The 21193-nt window shown below is 51.4% G+C and overlaps 2 protein-coding genes across 3 annotated transcripts in view; one reads left to right on the forward strand and one right to left on the reverse strand.

Moving 5' to 3' along the window:
• The first annotated feature begins 1460 nt into the window (after positions 1-1460).
• Positions 1461-15163, forward strand: SCN3B (sodium voltage-gated channel beta subunit 3). 2 transcript variants are annotated; one of them, XM_018078644.1, is made up of 6 exons: positions 1461-1521; positions 8938-9101; positions 10574-10799; positions 11718-11856; positions 12347-12443; positions 12893-15163. In XM_018078644.1, the coding sequence occupies exons 2-5, from the start codon at positions 9003-9005 to the stop codon at positions 12408-12410; spliced, it is 528 nt and encodes a 175-aa protein (XP_017934133.1). In that variant the 5' UTR covers positions 1461-1521; positions 8938-9002; the 3' UTR covers positions 12411-12443; positions 12893-15163. The 2 variants fall into 2 exon arrangements, with proteins under 2 accessions (XP_017934133.1, XP_008923237.2); XM_008924989.2 differs by lacking the exon at positions 1461-1521 and adding an exon at positions 7342-7445.
• A 1407-nt stretch (positions 15164-16570) lies between these two features.
• The window catches only part of GRAMD1B (GRAM domain containing 1B), a 91143-nt gene continuing 86520 nt past the window's right edge, over positions 16571-21193 (reverse strand). The window contains exons 20-21 of the mRNA XM_029962058.1: positions 17782-17785; positions 16571-16586 (exon numbers count right to left, since the gene is read on the reverse strand). Of these exons, the coding sequence (XP_029817918.1) occupies positions 16571-16586; positions 17782-17785 (20 nt within the window). The remainder of the gene's footprint in view (positions 16587-17781; positions 17786-21193) is intronic.

A 21193-nucleotide genomic window follows, 5' to 3' on the forward strand; every position in this document is an offset into this window, starting at 1 on the left:
TTAATGTAGGTTTGTGATATTTTACTGGGGGTTTGCACCCCCGTTTTTCTCAAGAGTTGATGTATTTCTGTAGCATTTCACAGAAAGTGGGGAAAAGGTGTGATGCACATAACACCATCTGTTTGCAGGTAAATTAAAGAGGGCTTTCCTGGAGAAACGACTTTGTTCTGGGGCAGCTGCAGAACTCGCAGGGGGGCAGAAAGGCTCCACTGAGCTCTTAGTGCAGCTTAATGAAGAGTTTTGGGGGGCTCTCGGAGGCGAATAATTAATCTCGGTGGCATCAGAGGACGAGCGGACGCCGCCAGAAGGATGCTGGGGACACCGGAACAGCGGCACGGGCTCGGTGGTGCCAGCTCTGCCTTTCTCCCAGAAGGATGCGGGACACGGGACAGCGGCACGGGCTCGGTGGTCCCAGCTCTGCCTTTCTCCCAGAAGGATGCGGGGGACACGGGGACAGCGGCACGGGCTCGGTGGTCCCAGCTCTGCCTTTCTCCCAGAAGGATGCGGGGGACACGGGGACAGCGGCACGGGCTCGGTGGTCCCAGCTCTGCGTTTCCCCGAGCGGGATTGGGGAGCGAGGAGCGGAGCCCGGCTCGCCCCGGGCGCTGCGGAGGCACAGCGCGACCTGCCGGGAATGCGGGAATGCTGCGCTGTTCTCCGGGATCGCACAGCCCCAGGAATGCCTTCCCCCTGCACGTGTGCACCTACATGTTCTCTCTCTCCTTCCCCCAAACCCCCCTCCAGGGATTTCAACATATAATCTCTCCCTCCCTTTCCATTCCTCTGGATGGAAAGCTACAATCAATCTAAATCTATTTGTGTTTTTTTTTTCTGTTTGTTTCTTTGTTTAAAATTAATAAAACAACTAAGAGTAAGCAAACTGTAGCAGAATCCCCAGGCAGGAAAAGGTGCCTGCTTAGGGGGCTGAAGTGCCAGCAAGGAATTCCCTAAGAAAAGTGGTGGTTTGGGGGGAAGAAAGAGGCATTTTATGGGTTCAAATCTCTGTGTGACTTCTGCTGTTTTACACAGCACCTTTAAATTTGAGCAGGGAGATGTTCCTTGCAGTCAGAAGACAAAAGACCTCAGGCACAGGGTGTGACTTGGGGATGGTCCTGGGCAGGGCCAAGAGTTGGACTCCCTGATCCCTGTGGGTCCCTTCCAGCTCAGCATATTCTGTGACCTTTCAATTCTGTCATATTTAAGCTGAAAAACTGTTTCTCCTTTCTCTTGTATGATGTCTAATGTATCACATGCATCTTTGTCATTTTAGATGAAAGATGATGACAATGTGCTACTAGGAGGACAAAGTTGGAAACCCACAGATGGCAGATGCAGGATTATAAAGGCTCAAAACCCCCAAAAATTCTGTTTCACGACGGGAGACTTGATTCTGCAAGAGCAATATCTCCATTACAAAGTCTCTTGGTCTTCTAAGGGGCTTGGAAATGGTGTATGTCCATGTTCACTGACAGCTGGGAGGATATCCAACCTTATTCCTGTCTCAGGAAAGCAGCAGCCAAGGTAAGGCAGCAACATTTGCTGAACAAGCTTTTCTCTCCAAAAATGCACGAGCTAAAATAATTGATGCATTTGTGTTGTTTTACTAGCGGCGAGAAGTCAGAAATTAAATGAGCAAATGTGAATGAATACGTGTGGCAATCTGACACACTAATGGGTTTTCATCCACTGCTGAAGTGAATGAGCTGAGGAGAGTCTTAAAAGCATATCTGTGAAAGTGCCACCTCATTAGGCTGGGATTGGTAAAACAGCCCTGCAGTTCCAGCACACAAAGCCTTGCCTACGTGCAGATGCACTGCTGGATGTTATTGGCACAGAGTCCCAGAAAACAATACCCCAAAGCCCCTGGACTGACAGCAGGGCTCAGAATTTCCAGGATGTGTGTGTACAATAACACACCTCCAGACATGGCCTGCATTAAAAAAAAAAAAAGTGTTTATTTAATTTATGGCCACATGTCAGCAACGTGCAGGAATGCAGCTCCCATGTGTTTCTTGGATGTGGAGCAGGGAATTTTCAGCCCAGCCTTGTTTGCTGCTCCAAGGGATCCCAGTCCCCAGACCCTGCCAGGCCTCTGTGCATGCACAGGCTCTGCCTGATGGGAGGCTGCTCCACGTTTAAGGAAGCATTTCCCTGGCAGGGAGCAGGGCTGTGGAAGGCAGGAAAAGCTCACAGGCAGCTTGGGCAGTGTCCTTGCTGGGGCACTTCTTGTTCACAGAGGGGAGGACTCTCTAAAATCCAGTCCTTATTCTTTGTCCTGGCAGGAAAACAGTTGTCAGAGCCGAGGATAAATTAGAACAGCCTGGGTTTTCTCTGGGACATAAGGATGGCAAAGGGACTGGGCCTTGTGGGCCCTCAGGGAAAGCAGAAAGGGAGAGTAGTAAATCAAGACCATGCACCATCTGTGAGTAGTGGAGAGAGGTCCTGCAGCGTGTGTGTGACAGAAAACAGGGCTGTTGGTCGGGATGGAGCAGGTTTTTCAGGAATGATGGAGAATCCCACTTTGTTACACTGCGTGGGGAGATGGATCTGGCAAAAAAAAGGATGCAGTGCTAATGCAGGCAGGTGTTGGTGTAGGGAGAACATGTAAGACAGCAGAGTCACTCCAGGTGCAGCTTAAGGTATTAATGGGGAACTATCATTTGGAATATTGGGGATGGGGTGGGTGAGGAGGGGGGCTGGGTCCACCTGAAGACTGCAGAGCTGTTCCCAGCATTGGGAACTGTGCATCAGCTGGAAGTGGAGGTGCACAGGTGTGGGAAGGGCACAGCTGGAGCTGTCTGTAGTTTCGGATATTCAGAGGATCCAGGTGCTGGCAGGTACACGAGGAACGCATTTTAAAACCTGGGTGTGGAAAGAGAGAACTGAATGAGCCTTTATAACCCCCCAGGCACCCTGTGAAGGCAACCAGAGAAGCCTCCCCGTGCTACAGATTTCTGCTGCCTGGATTTGGGAGTGCGTGGGAAGGGTGCCTACATCCATTACATTCAACATCTCTAAATTGGCATCCATTATCCCGGATGACTTCTCTGCAGAGCACTGCTCGTTTCAGACTGGCTGGAGGCAGCTCTGGGGGAGCAGCAGTGAGAAGTGTGGAGGGGGTCTCTGGGTTTTCAGGCTCTCTCCTCCTGTTTTTGGTGGCCGGGAGGGCTGGGGTGGCCGTCTGGGAGCCGGTGGTGGGTGTGTGCTGGCTCCTGGCAGCGAGGAGGGGCTGTGCAGGGGCCGGGCCGTGCTGCTGTTCAGTGGAGAGGACGTTGGCACCGAGGCTGATGTGATGGGGATGGCAGAGGGAGCCGCCGGGGCGGCTGTGCCAGGGAGCCCAGACACGCAGGGCTGCGTTCCCACTCCCAAATCCCAGCCCCGGGGACCGTGGCAGTGAGGGATTAGTGGGGGCAGGGTGCTGAAATTATTTTTATCTCCTCTCCTTGTTGTGCCTGTGCACAAGTGCCAGCCTTTTCAGCCTTTTCTCTTTTTTTTTTTTCCTCCTGCGAAGCATTAACTGGGTGGGTTGCCATGGCAACCCCCGCATGATAAGTTGGGCTGCCTCTCGCGGAGATTTCTCTTCCTACAGTCAAGATCTCCCTCTCTTTCTCTCTCTCTGACATTCCATCCCCTTCCCCATTTCCCCTGGAGTGCCAGGATGGCTGAGGGCTCCCACCCGGAGGCATCGGGGCTGTGTCGGGGCAGGAAGGAGCAGCACATCCCGTGGGATGTGCTTGGAACAATCCCTGCTCTCCATCCCTTGTGCAGCTCCCAGTTCAAACGGGCTCCCAGTGCAACATCCCTTTTACTTGCAAGTTTTCCTGAAGAGGGTCGGGAGGTGTTTGTTGCTTGTTCTAAACAGACATTGGAGTAGTTCCCAGCTAAGCCCAGATTACAGCAAGAATGAAACTGTGTTATTCTTTCGTTCTAAATGCAAACAGTGTCTCTGAAAGAGTAGAGAGAAGTTTTCTTTGAAAACAAAAGCCAGCACAGGTTGTGGCAGGTTAATAAACCACAGGTATTTATTTCAAATCACCTTTGATCTCGTCTGTGGTACATGAAAGATGCTCTAGATAAGGAATCCCAGGTGAAGAATAAACTTCTCCAGAACTGGAGAAGAGGGTGTGATCTCCCTGACCTGTAACTCCTCAGGTTAAAATCCACCCAAATCCAAGGCCAGTTTCACCAGAGGGTTTTTTTTTCACCTCAGGGCCCAGTTTCCCTTCTTTAAATAGCAGCTACTACACTGGTCTAGCATGAACTGCTTGAGGTTGGTACCTGAGTGATTCTCATTGCTTTTTTAAGATGTTTGTAATTTAAATTGCTTGGCAGGTGAGTTCTGGAGTGCCTGGGGTTAGAGAGAAAAGGTTTCTGTTTCTACCTGAGCTCTGCAAAGCTGAAGCAGGAGCAGAAAGGGTTGAGGGGTCAGTCAGTGGCTCTGACCAAGTCAGTGCTGTAAAGCTGCTGCTTCCTCTTAATCCTCTTGGACCCTCTCTCTGCTCCCTGGCAGGATTCTCTGTGATAGATGTAATTAGAGCAGCAGGAGCACAAACAGTGCAGCTCTGCTGATCCCTGCCCTGGGTTTGCTGGCAGGGCTTCCTGGGAATAGATGTGACTTCCACGGTCCTTTGTGAAACAGGTGGTTGTCAGACTGGACAGGCAGGGACATTGTCCAGTGGCTCCTGTGCCTGTAAAACCCCACCATCAGCACTCATCCACCACACATGGGCTGGATTGTTCCAGAAGGGCTGGGAGCAAATCCTGAGGCTTAACCTGCCCTTCCCTTTGTGGAGCTGTGAATACAGGGAGGGTGCAGTGGGAGAAAAGAAAATACTTTAGTGGCTACATTAAACTAGATCCTTCCATCAGCTCTGGCTGTTGTGGCTGCTGTTTCATCTTCCCGTGGAGAAAAGTCAGATTTTAAGGTTTGGACATCCATGATGGATGGTTTCTAAGGGGAACTGGAAGTCTGTTGCTGGCATCTGCAAATTGCAAGTTGTTTGTCTTCTCAGTCATACCTGGCTCCTGGAGACGCATTAAATAGGTGTTTTCTTTGAGAATTTTGCTGGTAGGAGGACAAATAAAGAAAGAAGGAAGGAAAGAAAGGAAGGAAGGGAAGGAAAGAGGGAAGGAAGGAAAGGGAGGAAAGGAAGGAAGGAAGGAAAGAAGGAAGGAAGGAAAGGGAGGAAAGGAAGGAAGGAAGGAAAGAAGGAATGAAGGAGGAAAAGAAGGAGGGAAAGAAGGAAGGGAAGGAAGGAAAGGAAGAAGGAAGGAAGGAAATAAAGGAAGGAAAGGAAGGAAGGAAAGGAAGGAAGGAAGGAAGGAAGGAAAGGAAGGAAGGAAAGAAGGAAGGGAAGGAAGAAGGAAGGAGAGAAAGAAGGAAGGAAAGCAAGGAAAGAAAGAAGGAAGGAGGGAAAGAAGGAAGAAAAGAAGGAAGGAAGAGAAGGAAAGAAGGAAGGAGGGAAGGAAAGAAGGAAGGAAGGAAAGAAGGAAGGCTGGGAGCAGAGGGACAGTGAGACCTGCCAGCCAGCATGTAGGGGCTGCCGTGGCTGTGGTTGGTCCCTGCTGGACTATTTTGGGCTGCAAAGGTTTCAGGGCTCACAGCAGCTGTGGGTTGGAACAGGGCAGAGTAACCTGTGCTGTCAGCACAGTGAAGCAGAGCAAGGAATGAGGAGGATGTCCTTAGCTGGGAATTACTTGGAGCCGTCACAGGAGCCTGTGAAGGGTGACGTGGAGGCAGTGGCTGTGTGTGGCTCTTGGCAGATGATGAATGCAGCCTGCTGATACAAACACAATTAGGTGATGTCTAGGAAAAGTGCTGGCTTTGTTCTGTGCCTGCTCTGCTCAAGCAGTGCAGGGGCCTGAGTGCAAGTGTGTGCCCTCAGCCCCCGTGCCCCCCCAGGGCTGGGACAGTGACACCACCAGCACTGGGTGCCCAGCTGAGAGCCCGTGTGCAGCTGAACCTGGTGCTTTCTGCTGGCTCCAAATGCCCCTGTTTGGGTGGGTCTGGCCATCTGCACTCTGAGTTTTGGCACTGCCAGTGGCTCCCATGTCGTTCCCCCGTGGGGGTGGTCAGGTTTAATTGTGCTGTGTATCGAGCTGCAGATGCTTTAGAAAGAGGGAGCGCATTTAAAAAGCACTTCATTTCCCCCTCTCTGTCCACTGTGACCTTCAAAGTTGGAGGAACCCTCCGGGGCATGGTGGCCACGGTCCAAGGAGAGAAAGCCCAGCCTGCTGCTGGCATTAAACTCCCGGGAATCAGGCTGGAACATGAGGCGAGAGGATTTCCCAGTATTTCCAACTGTGACCTTCAGAGCCGTGCAAATGTTAGTATTAAACTTATTACAGCAGAGGCCTTTCTGTGACCCTGCAGGGATAACTCCCCCCACCCTTCCCCCTTGGCTTTTTTTGGAGGCAGGACAGTGATGCTGATATGTGGTGCTGAGCCACAGAGACAGGACAAGGAGTGAGGGGTGCAAATTGAAATTCAGGTTGGGTGTTAGGGAGGAATTCTTTACCGTGTGGTGGTGTGACAGGTTACCCAGGGAGGTTGTGGATGCCACATCCCTGGAAGTGTTCAAAGCCAGGTGGGATGTTGGAGCAACCTGGTCTGGTGGAAGGTGTCGCTGCCCGTGGCAGGGGGTGGAACTGGGTGGTGTTTAAGGTCCATTCCAGTGTGATTCTGTGATATCCCCCCTCTAGCCAAGGAGAGAGGGAGGCAGCCCAGGGGTCACTGGAGCCCCGGGGAGCGGGAGGAGCCCTGCACGCCCCGGGGCCGGTATGTGTATGTGTTCTGCGCATGCCTGTGCCGATCGGCCGAATGCCAAACCTAAACTCCGCCGGGCTGCTACCAGCATCCTCAGGATGGACATCCTCCTCCCGCCCCAGGACCTTGCCTCCAGCAATCCTCTGGCATCCTCCCTCTCCGCCCGGGATCCGCGCCCCGCATCCCGCGCGGAACAAAGATCGAGCGGCGGCCCGCGCCCCGCGCGGGGCACCGCTGCTGCTTCGCTGCTGCTGCTGCCACTCCAGGCAATCCTCACCGCAACCTCCCGCCTCCCTGCCCGCGCCGCGCACTTCACCTCTCCTGCACCCGCGGCCCACCAGCGCAAATCCATCCCCCCGCAGCGCCCGAGAGGGCCGGCCCCGCGGAGCCCGGCGTGGAAGCTGTCTCGGCCGGGCTCTGTCCGTGGTGCTGGCCCGCCGCCTCCCTCAAAGCCCTGCCCTCGCCGCGGCTCGGGCCACCGCCAATCCTCCGCCCGCGCTCTCCCAGCCGCGCCCGCGGCTCGCCGCTCGCCACGCCGACATCCTGTTGCAGCCGCGCCCGCTGGCGAGGAGCGGAGCAGCATCTTCGGGAAGGAGCCTCTGCCCAGGCTGAGCGCTCGGAACAATGGCTGCGCTGCCGCCGAGGCTCTGGGCGTCCTCGCTCGTGCTGGTGCTCTGGGGTAGGTGCTTCCATTCCCACACCTCCTAAGGACGCTGCTTGAAATTTCCTAGCAGGGCTCCCCTTCACGCCGCTTTCCCAGCGGCTCTTTATTTGTTTTGCTTTGTTTTGTTGACAAGAGAAGGGGATTACGTTCGTGCAGAGTTTTGGTGTGAATGTGACGGAGTTGGTAGGAGCAGAGAAAAGCCCTCGGTGCTGAGGAGACTCACGGCACAAAGCATGTGCATGTCCTCTGCTGTTTGCTGTTGTTTGGAAATTTGCAGTGTAATTTAACGTTTAGTCGCCTTCAGGGAGGGTGTGCAGAGCATTAAGCCGTGTGTTGGTGCTTAGTTTCCGTGTAGTCTGTACAAACTGGAGTAAATCAGTTTATTGCAATTGCAACTGCCACAGGGGAAGGGGGGTTGGTCTTGCCAACACGGCCACATTTTGATGTGCACGTCCCTCCAGCCCTGTGTGTTGGGTGCATGTCTGTGTATGTGTGTGTGTGTGTGCATCTGATTTTACTGGCATAAAGCAGGATCCTGTAGCTTTTCCTTATTTCTCCCTGAACGCTGGTGCTACTCATGGAGCTGGTAGTACGGGAGAATTGGAATGGGGCTGTTTCCAGGAATAGTTCCCGGGATCATACAGTGCTCCAGAGAGCGGGTTAATGGTGTCTCTGAGGCTGGGGAGGAGGGAGCAGCCAGCAAAGTCAGCGTCTGGGCTCTGGAGACAGGCTTGGGCAGACAGAGCCCAGTATTGTTTAGCCCAGGGGACAAATGTCAGCAGGGATTTGGGCTGAGACGTTGTGCTGAAACGATCCTTTCCTGCCCAAGTCTGTGCTTTCACATGCAACGATTTTCCCCTTCTTTGCAAGAGCAGTAGCTGAGAGTTTCCAGCATTAGCACAGACCTGATTGGAAGCATTTTGAGCAGGAATGCATGTGAAATCAATAACTCCTCCTGCTGCCAAATTCACTCATGTCCAAACCCCTTGGTTCCCAGTACTGCCCAGGAAGCCCAGAGACAGGAAGGGTGGCAAATCCTCATGGATTCTGAACACATTGATGGATTAAAGCATCCAGACCTTTTAACTTAGCACAAAGAGCGAGCTGTTCCTCCACACTGGAATTCTGGGCTTTCCCTCACCCCAGACTGTAATTGCTGCTGGAACAGGAGCATGCTCAGCACGCATGGGAGGGAATGAACAATGCCTTTAAAGTGGCATTAATTACGAGGGGAGGGATGAAAGTTGTGGCAAAGGACATGCTGGAGAGGTGAATCTGTGTGAAATGATCAGCCTCTGTTACTTATTATGAATTATTAATATCTCAGAGAAGGAAGCTTGGTAAAATTTGACATTTGAGACTTAATCTGTTGTCAGACGGTGCTGGTAATGAATCAAACCATTTTCCATGAGGGATGATGATGTGTTCATAAATGCTAAGATGTGGATGACTGATGTCTCTCTAATTCTATCTTAACACTACTTCTCTGCTGCTCCTTTCCCCCCAGCTGGTGTTTGTTCTGCAGTCTGTGTTGAAGTCCCATCTGAGACAGAGGCTGTCCAAGGAACAGACATGAAGCTGCTCTGCATCTCCTGCATGAAGAGGGAAGAGGTCACGGCCAGCACGGTGGTGGAATGGTACTACAGGCCCGAGGGTGGAAAGGATGAGCTCGTATGTATGTTTGGGAACTTGTTTTCATAGGTCTTACAGTGAAACACAGCCCAGTGAACCCGTGTGGGAGAAGCCAAGAGGTATTTGTGGGGGTGTAAGTTTGTCCTGGGGCAGGATCCCCAAGGAGGACTGTGCAAGGGAGGGAGAGAGACCCAGATATGAACAAAACCTTTCTGCCACATTCTGATTCCAGGTCTATAGAAATGCCCCATGGACTGCTTTTGTAGCTTGGCAGAGAGGTGAGCTTGGAGTTCAGCTCTGAGCTGCAGGTCTTCACAATTTCTGCAGCATTTTCACCCAGCACCAATTTTGAACAGCAACTAAAGTGTCTTTTCCTTGCTTAGCCCATTTTCACACTTGGGCACAGCATGAACCCATGGCAAGAAAAGCTAGAATCTGTTCCAGAGTTCAAACATTTGGGTCATGGATACATGAATGCCAGTTTCCAGTTCATTCCTTGAATACCTCAAGTCCAGTATCTAAGGATATCAAGAAGGGAAGCAGAAGTATGGAGTGACACTTGGTACCCTTGGCCAGTTCTGAGTCTCTTCTGAATCCCAAAGCTGTTATCTTGGAAGGTAAACTGGCCTCCAGGGAAAGTGCAGGACAGGATTTACTTTATTTTGCCTCAGGGAAAGCAGTGTGGTCCTGACTGTGGGAGGATCTCTGGGGCTTGTTTTTGGATCCCTGTCAGGAAAAGGTAAAATCCATTTCCAGAGTGAATCAAAATGGAAATTGCACAGATGGGGGCAACTGGGATGCAAGAAAGGATGGTGAAATGGAGATAAAGCTGAGTGCACATTTCTTTCTAGCTATTTTATCTGAGTATGGAGCATTAGATCAGTGGCTGCATTTCATCTTGTCTGAGCAGGGCCAGGCAAGATGACAAATATTCTTCTGTCTGACAACTAAAGGGACCACGCTAAGGGAGTGGGGATGGGGATTCACTTTCAGAGTGATTTATTTACCAGTGGCAACCCAAAGAATGCCAATGGAGGTGAGCTGGGACAGGCAGTGTAGTGATGGGGACTGTGGTCAGCCAGAATATCCCACTGTCATTTTTATCCTTCACCTCAGCCCAATATCCCAGGGCTTCCTGAAAATGACTGTTTGTCTTTGCTGTAAATATTCTGTGGTTCTTTCTCAAGATGATCTTACATGCAGTGGCTGACAGGCACAAAGACTTGCAGGATCCCAGTTTTTAGTTCCATTGCTGCTTTTTCGTGCCACTGTCCACATGTGTCAGTGATTTTGTGTGCCTCAGTTTTTCTGCCCCAGTGATGGAGATGCCAGTTTTCAGATAATTCAATTCTCTGTCTTTTCTAAAGTCATCTGATATTTTGAGGGAAAGGATGATGGAATATGAATAGCTGCTGTTACTAAGGGAGCCCAGAACATCCACGGGTGTAGCTAGAGGGGGATGCTGTTCCCGTCAGTGATTAACCAGAGTTGCCTTTCACGTTCCCTCACAGATCTACGAGCACAGGAAAACCAACCAAGAATTCCAGACCCGCTTCAGCGGTCGGATACAGTGGAACGGGAGCAAAGACATGCAGGACGTGTCCATCACCGTGGTAAACGTGACCCTGAACGACTCTGGCATCTACACCTGTAACATCACCCGGGAGTTCGAGTTCGAGATCCACCGGCCCCTCTTCACCAGCTCCCGGCTCATCCACCTCACCGTGGTGGAGGAGGGTAGGACGGGCTGGCAGGGAGGATGTTGTGCCCCCTCTGGCCGTGGGTGTTGTCCTCCAGGGATGGGGTTTGTCGTGGCAGTGCAGGAGAGGGTGGCTGAGCTGCCACACTGTCTGTGCTTGCCGGGGCTCAGCAGGACGGACCTGCCCGCTGTTTGCTGGCTGCAAACAGGGCTGTGTGTGAGCGTGGGGAGGCACAGCCAGCCTGGCAGGCCGGGGCACAGCTGGGCACAGCTGGGCAGGCGCGAGCAGGGGTTTCCAGCTCCTCCTGCGGCGGCTCCGGGATGCTACAGCACCGCCTTTCCCAGGGAGCCGCAGCGTTCCTTGCTGCCGCCCCCTCCCTGCGGGAACGGCTCATTCTCCATTTTGATATCACTCTCCTGCTTCCACCCTCCTTCCCTCCCCGGTGCTCCTGAGTCTTTCTGTTCCTCTTGGGTTTGCTCGGTTCAGCCTGGAACCCCGGCTTGCCAGAGAACAGTGGGAATTCTGCTGTTCTTTCAGAGAGGGGCGGGAGCTTTCAGCCCTCCTGTTTTCCTGCTGGGTGTTCCCCTCCCTCTTCCCCACAAGCATCTCCGTGTTTTGATCTCAAGTAGCACCAGCGAGTAGGACACAGGGAGGAAACAGGGAGGAAACAGAGCGTGAGGATGAGACAGGCCAAGGGTGAGCAATCCCTGTGGATGTGGGGGTGGCACAGAATGTGAGGATCACATCATGTCTGATCCCCCTGGAGACACCCGGTGGGATTGCTGCTGTTGGCAGCCTCTCCTGGTCCCTCTCTTTTACCCCCTCACAGCCTAGTGGCACCTGGGTATCTCTGGCAAGGAGATATCTTCATCTAGGAAGGATGACACAAGGGTGGGACGTGTCCATGGAGCTGCTGTGCTCCCACGATCAGAGACTGTTTCATTTTCTTGAACAGCTGGAGAAGACTTCACCTCTGTCATCTCAGAAATTATGATGTATATTCTGCTGGTCTTCCTCACCCTGTGGCTGCTGATAGAAATGGTCTATTGCTACAGGAAAGTCTCCAAGGCAGAGGAGGCTGCCCAGGAAAACGCGTAAGTGTGGAACCTCTGGAGGTCCCAGTTGTTTTGCCAGGGTTCTTCAGGTGTCCCAGGCCAGATCAGACTGCAAGAAAACTGAACCTTGCTATTGCATGGTCTAGTTGGGTGTCCAAAAATCCTTGTAATGTTTAGGAGTACCAAGAGGCACTTCCACAGTGCAGGTGGGGAGCGTGGCCACACTGTGGTATCCCAGAGATGCTCTCCTGGAAGGGCTGGTTTCTTACTGGCCCGTTCCCATCTTTCTCCACACTTGGCATGGATAAGGGTGCTCTTTGTACATAGCAGGAAGGCTGTATGTGTAGGATTTTCCAGTAGGGAAGACTCTGTGTTTGCTCCTGACTATGCCAAGGGGAGTTTCCCGCCCCGAGCATCTTCTACAGGTGACGTTTGTCACCTCAGAGACACCTCCAGGGGAATGGACCCAAACTGACTTTTGCACTGTAGCACTTGGGGTTATGCTTTCCTCCTTCCCTTTCAACTACAGGACAGACTATCTTGCGATTCCATCAGAAAACAAGGAAAACTGTGCCGTGCCTGTGGAGGAATAGCGGAGAGGAGACAGCAGAATGAACGGCACCAAGGTAGGGCATGAGGAAACTCAGTCACTGCTTCTGTGTGTCCACCTTCCAGCCTCCCTGAAGTGAGTTAGGTGCTGTAGGGCTGGAGAACAGGCGGATGGGAGACTCCTGGAGCACGGCTGTGCTCCTCCTCTGGGCCTCAGAAGCAACACAGGTGCCTTTAGGTGGTGGGTGTAATCATCCTACTTTAAACCCCAAACCAACACACACATTCACTTTTGTGATGGAATTACACCTCCTCTGCCCCTTCCCGTTGAGCTGGGAATCATCAGCACCCCCTGCAGATGGGGAGCTGTGCCCACGAGGGCTGCAAGGGCTCCATCCCCAAAGGAAACATCTGCTGGGAAGGATTAAAACCTTTTAAATTCTTGCTCCTGTCCCGTCAGCTGCTGTGCTAATCCCATCACAACCCTCACTTTGGTGAGGTCCAAGAGGGCTTCTCTCCCTTGCAGGGGCTCTGAAGACAGAAGGACCACATCATGCCAGCCAGGTTTGAGGGGAGCTCTGCGCCGCCGGGAGGAAACACGGGGAAGTGTAAATTCTCTTCCATTTGCCTTGGACTCTGTACAGCCTTGACTTTGGTCTCATGACTCCATCCTGAGCTGCCAGCCCATTGCTAAAGGACTCTTCTGTTGAAGCATGCTGAGCAAAAGGCACAGGGGTGTGGGCAGCACGGCTCCTTCCCAAGTTTCAGTTCCATCATCACCTCAATGGCTTTGTAAATGTTACCTGTCATTCCTTAGCTGCTGTCACCACCACCTTTATTTGCTAAATATGCTAGTTCTCCATTGCAGAGGTAAAGGGTATGGATGTCATGTCACTCTGACCTGCAGGACTGGGGATGAGGGCATTTTAGGGTGATGTTCCACCACGTATTGCAGACTAAACAGTCTTACTGGTGTCAAAACAGGAAGAATTTATTTAATTAGCTGCTTGGTAAATTGGTCTGGACTTTGAGCTGCCCATGCACAGGCAGAGTAGGGTGGGACTGTAATGCACTAAAATAGTTAAAAATGCACAGTAGGAAGGATGGGCCCCTGTGCCTGGAGGCACCTGATTCTGGAGGGAATTGAGAACAGATCCTGAAATATTCCTGCTTTGGGAGGCAGGATGATGTAAGTATGAGAATCCCCTGTGTCCCTCCTTTCATTTAGCAAGTGTCAATATTCTCAGCTCCTTCCATCTGCCTTGCACAGCAGGTTTACTCCTGGAGTACACAGACACACAGTGGTAGGAGTAACCTGTGGAGCCACGTCCTGCAACAGCAACCAGGCAAGTAGGACAAGGTATGGGATCCACCTCCTTCTGGGAAACCCCGGGAAGGAAGGCAGCCTCATGCAAGAGAAATAACCAGGAGGCAAAGCCCTCACAGGAGGACAACACCTTAGTGAAATGGTTGTACATTTTACATTCTTCTCTCATGCTACAGCACAGCACCATCTAGAGGGACAGACAGAAAACACCCATTTTTCCCAGTTAGTCCTAATTCTTGTGCTAATTGCTCACTGGTTTGAATAGTCAGCATTCATTCTAAATGACCCCCTGCTGCCCAGGAATCACGCTCTAAATTCCCTCTTTCCTGTGCAAACTTACCTTTTCAGAGGGTTAAGCAGAGTAAAGTTTGTTTTCTGGCCTCCCATGTAGATCAGTTGAGCTCAACAAGTGGGACTGGAAGGGGGGAAAAAGGCAGAAAGATTGGCCAGGGTGGAATTGTACCTTAAAGTGGGGGAGGTTTGGGTTTGTCCTATGGCAGATGTTACATCCCTGCTGCAATGGAGCCTGTACTGCTTGCTAGAGTTGACAAATTTTGCTACACTGATGCTTCCAAGTAGTTCCAAAGTGCTTGTGACTCCAGGCATGCTTCCCACCTATGGAATTCCCTCTGCTTTGTTCTGCTGCTTTTTATGTGTTTGCTAAAAATCACGGAAATTACTCCATTTGTAAGTCAGGCCCAGGCCAGATTTCTAACTGGCAGCTGTTCAACAACCCTTTTTTTAGAGTGGGTGTCTAGTAAACTACTACAGTGCAGTAGGATTGCTCCCAAATCCAGAGCCAAGTCTGGCAACTGGAGCACACTTTCCACTTGTAGTCTGGGCACCAGTTCCCTAAAACCTAATATCCAAAAGGGGGGGGAAAGCAGCCCCTCTTCAAGTTCAGCTGGATGTTATCATTTTCCCTACAATGATTTGCCTGCATTATTCCAACTCCAAACCTACAGCAAGAGAGGAGGGAGCAGATTTTAACTCCAGAGTTTCCAGCACTGACCACGACAATGAGCCCATGGAGATTTGATTTTGTTTTTTTTTAGGTAAGGTCACAAAACTTCTCTCTCACTTCAGCTCTGCTCCCCAGCCCCTGTGAAGCACTGAAAACCCTCTGGTTAAGTCAAAAAAAGAGTAAACTAAGAACTTCTTGAGAGCTACCTCAGGTGGTAAAGAAGGGCCGTCCCCTCGTCCTGCACCTCCCCGTATCCCACACGGGCATCTCCTGGAGATGCTTTTTGTGTTTTTGGGACACATCTTTCACTTTTCCAGTTCCTGCAGACAGATGTGGTGTTGTAGGCAGGAGAAAAAAAGTTTTGCTGGAGAATCTCACAGAGTAACAAGTGAAAAACTGGGGTTTTTTCAAGGCTGGTGGTAAAGGTTGGTCTCTGCAAAGACTCTGTGTTCGGGCACGACAGGAGAGACTCCAGAACAGGCAGGATAATAAAGAGAACAAAGACACACACTGTCTGGTTGATAAGAGTTTTTAATTGATACCGTACTTCCATGTACTAGCTACTTACACCAGGTTTGGCTGCAGAGCCTTTACAGTTCCTAGAGGTCCTAGCAGGTCATTCCAGCAGCGTTTCACCGCGGTTTGCGCACAGCGCAAAGGTCCCGACAGTCACACCACGCCTAAAACCACCCCACTGGGGGCTTTCCCCACCCCACAGTTCACCTCAGTGCTCCAGCCCCCCCCTGTTCCCAGGCTCTGGTGGTGAATTCCAGGAGGGAAGTGCAGGACCCACTCCCTCGTCAGTCTGCAGTTACAGCGGTTCAGGGGCGCGGGGGCCGGGCGGGGAGGACACGTTCCAGGTTTTTAGCAGCTTTATCCAGGCCTGGAGATGAACTGCCACGGGAATGGTGACATCCCAGTGATGGGAGACGAACTGCCACGGGAATGGTGACGTCCCAGAGGTGCCACAGCCACCGCGAGGCCACTCCTGGGCGGTTGTGCTGCTCTGCTGCTCCTCCCTCCCTCCGTGTCCAGAGCCAGGTCAGTGCTTCCATCTCTGCCCTGTAAGTGCTATTCCACGGGAGGTGGGCTCGTGGAGATGGGAATGACACAGCTCCACCCCTGTCCCCGTTGGAGAAAGCTGCTGTTTTGGAACAGTTGCTCTCCCGAATCCCAATTCCCAAACGGAGACACGACCACGTGGCTCTAGAACCTGAGCTGCACATTGGTTTTATTCCCTAACTATTCTGGGAGTCTGGGATGGGGAAAGTGGCCTTGAACGTTAGCAATGGAATTGGCCTAAATGAGTGAGGTAACAGAAACGGCCAGAGGAGGAACCTCCCTGAGCCATGTGCAAATATAACTCCTTCAGCAGAAGGAAGTCCTTTTCCCTACTGAAAAAAAAAATAAAATAAAAAGTAAAACACATTCACTTAAAGAGCATACAGACTGCAGGAGGGAAAGGCAGGCAGGGACAGCACCAGGTCAGTCCATCTATGACACAGGGAATGATTGTCCAGCAGCAGAGGTTTGAGGGGAGAGGGAAAAGCCATAGCAAGCACTGCAAAACGTGGGAGAGGAGGGCATGGCACACCACGTACTCATGCTAAGGGATAAGCCCATGCTGTCTGCCTAGATCAGGGAATGGCCTCAACCAGCAGTCCATCAAGACACGAGGAGATTATTTGGCCAGTGTGCACATCTAGAAAAAGGAAGGTATTATGGCACAGAGAGACTCGTGCTGTGGGGACTGCGAAGCACAGAGAGCAGAGCGTGTCCGGGGAAAGACGGGCTGGGACATCAGCACAGGAACCACACTGACACTGCTCTGTGAGCCACTCACCTCGGGGGCTTTGGTTTGAGAGTCTCTGCTTCGAGTTTTGCGTTGAGCAAGCCCCTGCCAGGAGTTTTAACTAGTGCTGAGACTGGCTGAAAAGACTTAAGTCAGAGAGTCCACGTGACTGTGCCATGAAACGTGGCCGTGGCAGCAACCCTGGCAGGGATCCCACCAGGAGATCTCCTGGAGTTGAGCAGGGATCTGTCAAGAGCTGTGGGATGACAGCAGCTGGCTGGGAAAACAGGATGGAATTGCTTCCCCCTGAGCCAGGCACTGTTCTTCAAACAGCGATTTTCAGACTGATTTTTCTGCATGCTGTGGAAGCAGAAAGTTCCACCTCTGAATTAGGAAGTGGTTTGTTTCTGTCCTCACTGGGAAAAGCAGACACTGGCTGAGAGAGTGCTCCTGGTTAGAACAGTTAGTTAGTGCAGCAAATCCAAAAGGTCTTGAGCAAGTACCCAGACCAAAAGTGTCTCCAGTCACTACCTGGAAAAGAAATTTCTACCTTCTTGTATAAAGGTAAGAAAAAGTTTCTTATGTAGGACACATGGACAGTGCTGAGGAGGCAAGCAGGCTGAAAAGTCTGTCCCCATCTACACCCAGATGAGCTACTGAACAGGGTCTGTCTGATAAGAACACAGACCAGCATTCCAAAATCAGCATTCCAGCCTTCCTAGAGGAGATATGCCAATGCAAGGCATCATTATTTCAGAGCCAGTTTTGTGCCAGGGCTTCAAATCCAGCAAAGCTTTGTGCTTTGAAACCCTTCCCCTTTTAATACAGGCTCATGTTCCACTAAAGGCACGTTGCATATCTCTGAGGTTTGTCTTTATTAGATCTAAAGCAGACAAGAGGGCTCAGGTGTCACCCAGCAGACAGGCACAGCCTGAGCTGTGTGTAAATGCAGGCTCTGTCAGCAGCAGTTCAGGTGTGTTAGGGGAGATCAAAGCCCCGTGACTTCTTCTTTTTCCTCTTCTCCCAAAAGACATGAGGGAGCCAGAGAGGATTTATGCAGAAGTTGGTGTATGCTAATATCAAGTAATATCGAAGTTTTGTGACTGAAGCATGCCTGGGGTTATCAGCAGAGCACCCAAAAACAAGGTTATCCTGTAAATCCACAGCTCACTCCTCTCCTGACCACTGCAGGTACCTTTTTCTCTCCTAAGTGGAACGTGCAGCCCCAGCACTGCCCCTGTCTTGGGCATCTTACACCTGGAATAACCTGTCTTTTGGTCCTCCCCAAGACACAGGTGCTGCACTGGATACATTTGGAATGCCTGATGGCACGGCAGTTACCCAGGCCTCAAATCCACCCTGAGCTCATCCCAGATGCCATAACCCCAACAGCTCCTTCAAGGTAAGCATTAGGTGTGTGTTCATCAGAGGTGAGGTTGTATTAGTGAGTTATGTCCCTTCTCCCATAAAAACAGATACCCAAACTGGCAGATTGAAGCCTCCTGCTCCCCCTTCTCCCCCCCCTCACTAGGGAGCATCTCACTTGGCAGGAACTGGGCTCCTACCTGCTGGCATTAGTTTGCATGCCTGGCTGGAGAAATGCCTTTTTAAAAACCCCTGTTTTTTTTTTTATTGTTCCTATCCTGCAAATCAAACCCCAGCTGTGCTCACCTGGCAGATGTGCAGGGTGGGAAGGACAGAGGGAGGGCTGGGCAGGGGAATGTGTCTGCCACGAAAATAATGTGGGATTTCTGGCACAGATGAAGTGCAGAAGCAAAACCCTGACAGTGGAAGCCAAGCTATGACTTGGCTGGGATGCTGAGGGAAGTACCACCCCCTGGAACATTATTCAGGTTGCTCAACCTCACTCCTAAAAAGCATTGCTGATTTCTCCAGGAAATACAATCATGGTCCCAAACTGTCTATGGCTCCAGAAGGAATTAACCTGTCAGCTGGGACTGATCAGGAGCAGGTGATTCCTATCACAGCTTTCTACACAAAGGCATCTAAGTGAAAATACCCCCAGGTTTTGTTTAAGCCCTCACCTTTAATCTGAGCTTTGTTTGAGCCCTCACCTTTAGTGCCATTGTGGGTTTTGCCTTGAGAAAAAGACCTTGCTTTTCCCCTTTTTTATTATTACTGTGATAAATTAAGAGGCAATAAAAGATCAAGGATCCTATCCAACTCCAAGCCAAGTGGGAAAAAGAAAGTAACTAGAAATCTTGAGAAAAAGAACCTCAAAGACAAACCTCCCTCTGAAGGATGCTGCAGGTACAAGGTTCTGGTGGGTGCCCAGAACAAAGGATTTAATGTTGCTGTGTGTCAGGAGAGATGTCAGATGTTAAAAACCCAATCTGATGTGCAGGTAGAATAAATATTAGTGCTTGAGATTGTTACAGCTGCCACTGCAGCCTCACATTAATTTAACAGAGCTTGTGCAAGGCTGTCCCTGGGGCCCAGCCTGAGGGAGGGAGGGAGGGAAGGAGGGAGTCAGAGGGAACATCCCAAGCCTAAAGCCATGGCTAAAGCTGGAAGGAAGGATGCAGAGGAAGGATGCACTGATGAGGGAATGGATTTCTTGCCTCCCTGACTATAAAGAGAGTGTGAAACTGGTGAGAAACCAACCCTGACCAGCAGCACTTGCTCATCACCCCCTGGGACAGGAGGGTTTCTCTGCCTCCTGACTGATCAAATCCACCCAGGCACAAACCCCTCCCAGCCAGGTGGAAGAGACCCCAACATCCCAGCTGTGTCTTTCAGGATGTTCCTTTTTTTTTCCTGGCATGGGCAAGGTGAACCACAGGGCCTCCTCTCTGTCCTCTTGCCTGGTGCTTGAAATTAAAGTCTAGAAAAAGGGGGAAGATGGGCAGCAGGGGAATTTTCTGTGCTTAGCAATTGTGGGAGTGAGTAATGGGGGAAACAGGACTCTGGGACAGTCTGGCAAGTCACAGTGGGGAGTCAGGGCCCTCCTGTCCCAAAATGAGCCACAGAATGCCCTTCCCAGGCACTAGCACCTCAGTGTCATTGTAGAGCAGCCATTTCAGCAGCCTCCCTGGCAAAAAGTCAGGGAGCAGTACAGTAGTCAGCAGCATTAAATTAAATAAATAGTCATAAATACATGTTACTCTCTAGTTTTTTCCCCAATTGTACCTTGCTTTCACAGTCTTAAATGTCTTTTTGATAACCTGTCTTCATCCACACTCCTTCCCATGTGAGTCTTCTGTGGGACATGTTGTGTTTAGCACTTGGTCATGGAAATTGGAGGCAGGTTGGGAGAAAGCAGCAGGTTGGTCACTCCTACATATATCACCTTTCCCTAATTGGAAATTGGGAGCTTGAGAGGGTTTTAGAAGCCACTTTGTCACCCAGTTGTGAGGATGAGAGTTTACATGAGACCAATGACTCACCCTTGTGTTCCCTGCCCTTTCAGTGCCCACTGGAGACAACAGAGCTGCTACAGCTGGCAACATTTCCACACTGGGAACTTCCAGCTGCCACTCAGAAGGTGGGAAAATCCTGCTGTTGGACAGGGTGGAGATGGAGGGCCTCACATGTCACCTAATCTGCCTGGCTGGGCAAGATGAAAAAGCATTTATTGAACATTCACACAAGCAGCCTCCAGCTCAACCAATCTCTGTGGGGCCTGGGACTCTGCACAGGGCAGCCCCACTGCCCCTCTTCCTCATGGGGCTGCTCACGAGAGTCTGGAATTATCCCCCAGAACAACTACAAATACTTTTCAGTGCAGCTCTACCCCCTGACTGACTCACAGAGCAAATGCTTATGAGAGAAACCTTCAGATGCCTCACACCATGGACACCCCCAAGCTCTGTCCTGCCACCCACTGATGGTCCCTTTTCTCTTTTCTCTCTTTTTTTTTTTTTTTGTCCCTGTGACCCTTCCTGACCTCTCCTGGGTTTTTGGAAGCCTTGGGGCACACAGATGCAGTCACAGATATCCACAGTGGTGGCTGTTGCTGCACAGCCACAAACATGTAAGTTTATCCCAGGGAAGGGAATCAAATTATTTTTCTCACTAATGTTTTCCCACAGATTTTATAAGACAAGATACGAACAAGATGGTCTTGTAGACCAGGGGCAGGAGAGAGATTTGCTGAGCTGGGCAGTGGCTGCACATAAATCCTAATTTGGGGTTTGTTTTTCGGTTGGGGTACTCCCACCCTCGTGGGGAGTTGCCTGTTCAGCACAGATGTAGATTTTCAGCACAGGGATGGCTTTATGGCAGGGGCCCAAGCACATGGAAAGCAGAGAACTACAGCCAAGGCAAAGGGGACACTGTCACAGGGGTGGCCCTGCTCCACCCACACACCTTGGGGGCAGGTTCTCCCCTCCCCACCCTCTCCTCGCCTCTTCCTGCTGCACCAACAGCAAATTGGTGCTTGTGGACAGGATTTCAGCTCCTTTCCATCCTGGGCTTCGCCCTCTGAACCAGGCTGGCCCCTGTGACAGCCAACTGTGTTTCTGCACCCAGGGGGGCAGGAGGTGACTGCCAGGGAGACCTGCTCTCTGCAGACCCACAGCAGCTCTCCCCAAGGCCTCCTCTCCAAACGTGGGACAGTTCTGCAAGGGGCTGACTGCCATGGCCAAACCCTCTCTGCCCTGAAGCCAGCAAGGTCAGGGAGTTGACAGTGTCCCCTTTTTATGCAGAGATAAATACAGTCAACCAGGGACCCTCATGCGTGGGGAGGGGGCTGGGGAGGGGGGGGGGCACTCACGCTGATGCT

The sequence above is a fragment of the Manacus vitellinus genome, unplaced genomic scaffold, assembly GCF_001715985.3.
Source record: "Manacus vitellinus isolate BGI_N305 unplaced genomic scaffold, ASM171598v3 scaffold_41_pilon, whole genome shotgun sequence".
In the NCBI taxonomy this organism is placed as follows: Eukaryota; Metazoa; Chordata; class Aves; order Passeriformes; family Pipridae; genus Manacus; species Manacus vitellinus.

Excerpts from the sequence above, each read along its gene's own strand:
- SCN3B (XM_008924989.2), top strand. The coding sequence starts at position 7,391 with ATGGCTGCGCTGCCGCCGAGGCTCTGGGCGTCCTCGCTCGTGCTGGTG. Across the intron at positions 7,446-8,937 it reads GCTCGTGCTGGTGCTCTGGG|CTGGTGTTTGTTCTGCAGTC; the intron begins GTAGGTGCTTCC and ends CTTTCCCCCCAG. Across the intron at positions 11,857-12,346 it reads GAGGCTGCCCAGGAAAACGC|GACAGACTATCTTGCGATTC; the intron begins GTAAGTGTGGAA and ends TTTCAACTACAG.